Here is an 8,502-nt window from a genome sequence, read left to right on the forward strand (position 1 = left end):
ACTAATTGCAAAAATTAAAGTAAACTATGAAGTCGATTTTCTCTGAAATGGGTTTTCAACCGTCGTTTGTGGATACGACGGTTTGGAGGACCACCGGCAATATTACTGCGACATCAGTCGATTTGCCAAGAGTTGTAGAGCTGTGCCGAGTAGCTGCGAGTAACGGAGAGTTATCAAGAGTTGAATGAAAACTTGCCGCGAGTAGCCCAAAAAATCAACTCGCCACAACTCGCACAAACTCGTGAACCCAACTCGGCTCTGTGTGAACAATGCATCACGCACACATCACACATCCTCCGATACACCCAGCCACTCCGCACACAAGTTCATAGACCCTTTATATAGCACTGTTTACATATTCCCATATCTCCCTTTTCTCATTGGTATAGTTTGTCGCTGATCATAATGGACAACTGTCATATTATTGTACTACCTCCTTCAAAATGGGTTGCCTGAGTTGAAAAAGGTTATGTTTAGCCCTTTACAAGTGTAAGGGGGTTTGTGTGTGTGTGTGTGTGGATGGCGATGCGTGTTGGGGGAAGGTGATGTGTTATGTGTGTGGATGTGGAGACGAGGGTGTGTGCGTGTGTGTTTGTGAATGTGCGGAAGGGTGTATGTGCGTGTGGTAGGTGTCTTCCTGCCTGCACACAATATTTGTTCACACTTTGTTTAATTCTTCAGCCGTCAACCCGGCGCAACTCAGATTTTACCATCCTTTTGAGATTGACTCAGTCATACGCGCAAAGATCCGTATGAAATTGGTACCGGAATATACAGGGAGACGATTCTACACAGCAACAAGTGGAATGCCTCTGGCCGTCTCACCTGCATCACGCGGTTCAATATAGCAGCAGTGCTGACTTTGAATACTACTCTAACTCGCACAAGATGTTCAGTGATACATGGTTACTCTTATGTCCACTTTTTATGAACGAGACCAATAAACTTACAGAGATATGATGGTTATTCAACAAAAAACCCCAACATGGCCAAAGTTCATTGACCTTACATGACCTTTGACCTTGATCATGTGACCTGAAACTCGCACAGGATGTTCAGTGATACTTGATTACTCTTATGTACAAGTTTCATGAATCAGATCCATAAACTTTCAAAGTTTTGATGGTAATTCAACAGATACACCCAATTCGGCCAAAGTTCATTGACCTTTGACCTCGGTCATGTGACCTGAAACGCGCACAGGATGTTCAGTGATATTTGATTACTCATATGTCCAAGTTTAATGAACTAGACTAATAAACTTTCAAAGTTATGATGGTAATTCAACAGATATCCCCGATTCAGCCAAAGTTCATTGACCCTAAATGACCTTTGACCTTAATCATGAGACCTGAAACTTGCACAAAATATTCAGTGATGCTTGATTACTATTATGTCCAAGTTTCATGAATCAGAACCATAAACGTTCAAAGTTATGATGGGAATTCAACAGATATCCCCAATTCGGCCAAAGTTCATTGACCCTAAATGACCTTTGACCTTGGTCATGTGACGTGAAACTCATGCAGGATGTTCAGTGATACTTGATTAACCTTATGTCCAAGTTTCATGAACTAGGTCCATATATTTTCTAAGTTATGATGACATTTCAAAAACTTAACCTCAGGTTAAGATTTCGATGTTGATTCCTCCAACATGGTCTAAGTTCATTGACCCTAAATGACCTTTGACCTTGGTCATGTGACATGAAACTTTAATAGGATGTTCAGTAATACTTGATTAACCTTATGGCCAAGTTTCGTGAACTAGAACCATATACTTTCTAAGTTATGATGTCATTTCAAAAACTTAACCTCAGGTTAAGATTTGATGTTGACGCCGCCGCCGCCGCCGTCGGAAAAGCGGCGCCTATAGTCTCACTCTGCTTCGCAGGTGAGACAAAAACTGTATTGTTAACCGGTGTACATAAAGGGCCACACCAGTTCTTTTACACCGGTGTTAAATTGATGGTGTTAGTTTTACACCTATATTACACCACCTTTAGTTCACTCTTTGGTGTTATGTTCAATCTCTAGGGTGTAATTTTAACACCTCAGGGTGTGGTCCTTTATTAACACCAATTGGTGTAAGTTTTAACACCACACTTTTTATAGCGCAGTAGGACATATCGATGTATTAATAGATGAGACATTTTTTTTCTGAGACACTATGTAGAATGTTAGGATTACATTTTAATTCTTAAAATGATTTTACTATACTCATGTCGTCTTCCGCAAACTTACATTAGAAAATAATGCACCCCCCAAAAAAGAGCCCTCCACCAGCAATCAAAATAATAAGACATACTTAAATAAATCACAATTATCATTTGAGTTTTTTTTATATTTCCTCTTCTACGGCTATTTTAAGAGCAAATTGTAAATAAGGATAGTCAAACTTTCGGTTGATCCCAGATTGGACTGGTATATAAAGTAATGATTTGAGCGTATTATTTGTTTTTTATATATTTTTTTTAAATAATAATATCCCGTTGTTGTTTTGTTCAGGAGCATCAAATAGTTTTGATAATCATGAACGCAAACTTCTGACTATAAAATGGGACGACTGTGTTACAAATAATTCTTACAATAGTTTTAGTCTTCAAAACTTTTGTATGCATTACAGAAGAATGAAAAACACAATTTTAAGTCCTCCACCAGCAGTAAATTAACAAGAAGTACTTAAATAAATCAAAATCCACTTTATAGTTGAATTATATTTGCTACTATATGACTTTTTAAAGATCATATTATTAATAAAGTATACACGGAGAATGACATCAGCGGATTTTTTTTCAATCGCTATTTTCTATATTTTTGTTAAGGAGCGGTAGACAGTCTTGATAATTTCCTATTTCATTGAAGGAACTTTTGAAATGTTAATGCTTGACCTTTGACCTTGCGCACAAGGGTGTCAAGAAGCGCGCTAATCCACGTGACGTCACTCCGAATATGAATTCCACTCTGGCCATTGATTGCTTCTAAGTCCCTTCCATGGAGGCAGTTGGGACTCGCTTGTATTTGATGTCGGTTGGACGACGGATTAGCTTGACCACGTCCATCAGGATTGCTACGGCAACCACGGTTGCGACCATTCCAATGAGGAATATCCTAAACGAATTGTAGGCAGACAGTCAGATATGAAATAGAGAGGAAAATATGAGAGCATACTCAATTGATATGGAAAATATAACCTAAATTCTCTTCTGATGTTGGCATGCGAGTTATGTTCAATGTTTTCGCACGCTATTCTTTTTTTTTAAGCTTGAACAGGGCCCCCTTCTTTCCGGTCGACATGTTCCGATGTTCGTTAATCCAAAAATGTAAAAGGGTTCGTTAATCCGAACATTTGTGGCGTTATTCCGATGGTTCGATAATCCGAAAACGAAATAAGGTTCGATGTTCCGGAGGTTCGTTAGTCCGAAAACGAAATAAGGTTCGTTAATCATTACGTTTTCGGATTAACGAACCTCATTTCGTTTTCGGACTTACGAGCCTTCGGAATTACGAACCTTCGGAAATACGAACCTTCGGAATAACGAAGCTTCGGAATTACAAATGTATGCGGACATTTTCTACACTCTAAAAACAGTTAACCCAACATTGTGTAAAATGGCACATGTATATGCTTGCTTGTTAAAATGATACCAAATTAATTTGTAAATTGTGTTTGGGTTGTGTGAATCACAGTTTAAAGGATAATACATTGAGAACATTTATGCGACACTTTCATGAATAAAATGCAATGAAATTCCTGTAAAAGTCCACATTGCTTCTTAATATTGATTTTTTGCATTAGAGTTAACTTAATCCGCAATGGAGCGAAATTTCCGGTTACACTTCGTATTTCCGAAGGTTTGTAATTACGAAACACGTAAATTGCCTCTACCTCGATGTTCGTTAATCCGAACATTTGTGGCGTTATTCCGAAGGTTCGATAATCCGAAAACGAAATAAGGTTCGTTAATCATTACGTTTTCGGATTAACGAACCTCATTTCGTTTTCGGACTTACGAGCCTTCGGAATTACGAACCTTCGGAAATACGAACCTTCGGAATAACGAAGCTTCGGAATTACAAATGTATGCTGACATTTTCTACACTCTAAAACAGTTTACCCAACATTGTGTAAAATGGCACATGTATGCTTGCTTGTTAAAATGATACCAAATAATTTGTAAATTGTGTTGGGGATGTGTGAATCACAGTTTAAAGGATAATACATTGAGCCGAGAACATTTATGCGACACTTTCATGAATAAAATGCAATGAAATTCCTGTAAAAGCCCACATTGCTTCTTAATATTGATTTTTTGCATTAGAGATAACTTAATCCGCAATTGAGCGAAATTTTCGTATCCTCAAATAATAATAATGATATTTAGAAATCATATTTAAGACAATATTTTTACTCGTACATCACAGTTATATGCATATTTTATGATTCCCACTGAAAATAAGTTTTCCTAAACGCATGTAAAATAATTTAATTAGGGCTTGTAGCGGCTATTTTGAATGTCAAAATACAGTATTTATCACTTACATGGTAGAAGAAATGCTATATTTCATAAAAATCATGCTTTCAAATAATATTTTACTCATACAGAAGGATTATATGGATTTCATAGTCAAGTAAATCAAAATTCTTACAAAAATTACATGTCCCCATTCACATTGTAGATAATACAGTTAGGGTCTATAGGGGCCATTTATCTCATGCATGACAAAAGAAATGATATGTTAAGCTAGAAACCATGTTTTCAGACAATATTTTACTCGTATATCACAATTACATGCATTTCATGTTCTTATTCTTGTAAAAATTCGTTTCTCCATTCGCATTGTACATAATGTAAATGGGGCCAATGGCAGCCATTTTGAATTCAAAATACAGCATTTATCACATAAACTGCATCTTCAATATCATGTTTCATTAAACATGTTTTTTAAACAGTAGTCCACTCGCTTAACTTAATAATTGCATTTTAGTACTCACTCTTGTGATTTTCTTTTGTCCCCATTAATATTATCCATAACACTGTCAGGACGTTTGGTGGCTTTTTGAATAAAAATGTTACTTTTATTACATACATGACATAACAAATGAAACATTTTGTTAGCAATCAAGTTGTCATCCATTAGTTCACAGAAAATCACAATTACTTGCATTTAGTGCTCACCTTTGTGAAAATTATTTTTCCCCATTCATATTGTACATAATGTCGAATACAGCGGTCTATGGTGGCCATTTTGAATATCAAGAAAAATAAATGTTTTTCAAAATTTGCTTTTTTTTCAGAGAGCATTTCACTCCTGCAACACATTTACATACATTTTATAGCCAATCTGCTGGCAGTTTTATGATTTTCATGGGTAATTTGCATATTTTGGCGGCCATATTGGATTTTGCCAATTTGCGGAAAATGCTCAAGGTTACACAAGTGGCATCATTCAGATTCGTAATCAGCACCCTCGAATTGACAAGAAACCATAAAAAAATATTGTATATTTGAAAAAACAAGGGGAAGATCGGACAGTACATACACCGCGTAATGAAACGCTCGTGAAGAGCGCCCCACAGCGTTGAGTAAGTAACGACCTTTTTTACCTTTGCGTATCGAGAGATTGTTGTGTACAAAACATATGCGTGAAATGGTAAAGGGTTGAATAGACGATTTTTACATTTTATTTATTTTATCTTAGATTAAAGATGAATATATTCCAGAGGTTGCTGGGTAACAAAACATGCAAAAGGTGGAATTATTCCCATGCACCATTCTTGAGCCCTCTCCAAAGTCCCTTCTCTCAGTCCCCCCCCTATATGTTTTATACACAGCTGCGTGCCGATGTGCGATGGTTTACTTACCCAACGCTAGTGGGTGTCCTTCCCCCATGAGCATTCATAGGGCGTTTGGGAGCGTTTAAAAAAAATCGCCGAAGCGTCTGATTTTTTCCTCGTAGTATCTTTGCTAAAGATGACAAACTTGGCTGTTTTATACAACTTTGTTTACGCTAAAAGCGTTCATCACGAAACTAAAGAGAATAAGAAATTGATGACAATTCAAAGTTTTCCGTTGGTTCGTTGAAACAGCTCCATATAGTCATGTCTCAATGAAGTTATAACAAGCAAGCTGATGACGTCATGTCTCCACTTATTTTTTTTTTTTTTTAATCATATTTATTTATTTGTTGTCTACCATAAACGAAAAATATATTGAATACGGATTTAGTGTGTGAGATAACAATAATTGCCTCTTCTTACCTAGCTTACTACAAACAAACATAACAAAAATGTATGAAAATATAAAATGTATTATCATTAATGTAATTATATCAAGAATTAGTGGGGACATGAGAACATCATCGGAAATTTTGCAAATCGACATAATGCAGGTAGCTGTTTTTCACAAAAGATTTTAGAACAATTATATATCTCCGTTAATTTTTTATTAGATATTGATTATATTAATCAATTTTTTTTACTCTTTTTCATTCTAATATTATTTTCAGCCTGGAATATCCCTTTCCGGAGAGATAAATAAATAAGTAAAAAAAAAAATGTATTTAGTATCATAACGTGGTTGTCGGACTCCGGAGAACTGAAGTTGTTGAGATGATGATTCATGAAATAAACCATCTGCTTTTCTTTGCCAGTGCTAGTTTCCGATAGGAAAATTTACGAGTTGCCTCCTCCATTTATTATCATTCACATTTATTCACTTAAACATGAGTACTTTGACATTTTTTTTGCCAGATTTTCGTCAACACGAACCTACTCCATTTTGTCTCTCAATTATCAGTTTTTCTGTTTGATAGTTATCATCTACAACCTGTTCACAAAATGTTGAATTATTCGCTGCTACCAACTTTACGCGATTCCCTCTTGAACGAACTATAGTTCCGTTAGTGCAAGTTCGTTGATATTCTTTAAGAAGCCTGCGAAAATGGGCAAGATCCCGCTGGAACCCCGGACCATAGCGAGCAATCTTCGCCCAGAGCGATTGGTTGAAGTAATCATACAGGATCGAGTCCGCCAAGTTCCAACTGCGCAGACGCGCTTCCTGCTCTACCGTCAACTCGGATCGGAATTTTTCCTCACGCGCGTTCTGCGTTATGTATACGATGTCTTTGAAGTCCCAACACATTAATCTCCGGAAAATAACCAGCGATTCGTCAAAGTATTCGGCGATCAGCACTAAATCGATGATTCTATCGAGATGTCTTATCATCCGACTCACTTCCTCGGTACTCCCGAAGTTGTCTGTATCCGCCAGATCATAAAGTTGTCCGTTTCGCGTATACCAGCGCGCAAACCACGATGCGCGACTCCAATAGAATGCGGGATTTGTTAGGAAGCGCGTCAAATCTTCAGTAAGCGTGGTGTTTCTATCGAGAGGACGGAGTCCCATGCTGCCCCCAGCGTTGAAGTGAGAGAAGGCGGATTCAAACTGAGACCGTGGTTTTCGGATGATGGTGATCATCTTGAAATTCGGAGCCATCAACTTCATCAACTATATAAAACAAATCAAAATAGAACATATATTCAGGGGCCCGTTTTATAAAAACGTCACAATGATAGTTCAAAGCGACTGAAATCGGTCAATTTGATTGGCTAACTGTAAACTTGTTAAAGAAATTGATCACTTGTTATTACGACAGGTCCTTATGGAAAGGGACCTAGGTCTTATTATCATAAAGCTAAAGTTTATCAAAATAAGAGACCATAAATTAATCAGAGGCTACTATAGTTTCACAAAGACTATTGGTTATCCCTAAATTTAATCGCCTGCTTAACCATATTTGTTCACGCAATTCGCAATAATAACCTTGACCGCGACAATGCTTGCAAACATGGAGGGATTTACTTTGAACTTAAAATAAACCTCACCTGAACTAAATTTGGCAACATCCTGAAGTGTGCCGTCATCAAATTATAATTTCGGTAGTTCCCGTAATCACCCTCCCTGACACACATTGGAGGCAACAATCTTTCCACTTCTAACTTCTGCACCGTGAAATGACCATGCGAGTGCTTCCGGTTATACATAAACGATAACTTCCGGGTGAATCCGAAACGATTTATTATCGTAGCTAGTGTGGTGCTACCGGTCTTGTGAGTTTTCACGAAGGCGAGATTTGTCAGAGGTTTACAGGCTTGCGTCCATGATTCGTTCAACCTTGAACGTTTGCCATCTTCGAGAAGACTTCCGCCGTTTGACTGCTTCCATGGTGACGTCATTGGCAGAGCGGGACTTTCCCTTGATCTGTATGATGTCATCAGTGTGACACTGAACGAAGGAGACTGGTGCATCCATTGTAGTGTTAAGACCAAGAGCACAAGGATACACGCACATGACGCACTGGCTAATATCAGATAATTCTGAAATGAGATGGGGAATACAGAAAGGGAGACATTTTTAGATTGTAATCCCAATAATACAGATAATGGAGAAAAAGCTTGAAAAATAAAGAAAATTAATCAGTCAAAATTAATTGAACCAAA

At 37.3% G+C, this 8,502-nt stretch overlaps 1 protein-coding gene across 1 annotated transcript; it reads right to left on the reverse strand.

Moving 5' to 3' along the window:
* Positions 1-6,736: 6,736 nt before the first annotated feature.
* Positions 6,737-8,041, reverse strand: LOC121416587 (galactosylceramide sulfotransferase-like). Its single transcript, XM_041610080.1, has 2 exons — positions 7,888-8,041; positions 6,737-7,510 (listed from the first exon to the last, which is right to left on the reverse strand). Exons 1-2 carry the CDS (start codon positions 7,972-7,974, stop codon positions 6,761-6,763), a joined length of 837 nt encoding a protein of 278 aa, XP_041466014.1. The 5' UTR covers positions 7,975-8,041; the 3' UTR covers positions 6,737-6,760.
* Positions 8,042-8,502: the final 461 nt, after the last annotated feature.

Source organism: Lytechinus variegatus, chromosome 6 (assembly GCF_018143015.1).
Source record: "Lytechinus variegatus isolate NC3 chromosome 6, Lvar_3.0, whole genome shotgun sequence".
Classification (NCBI taxonomy): Eukaryota; Metazoa; Echinodermata; class Echinoidea; order Temnopleuroida; family Toxopneustidae; genus Lytechinus; species Lytechinus variegatus.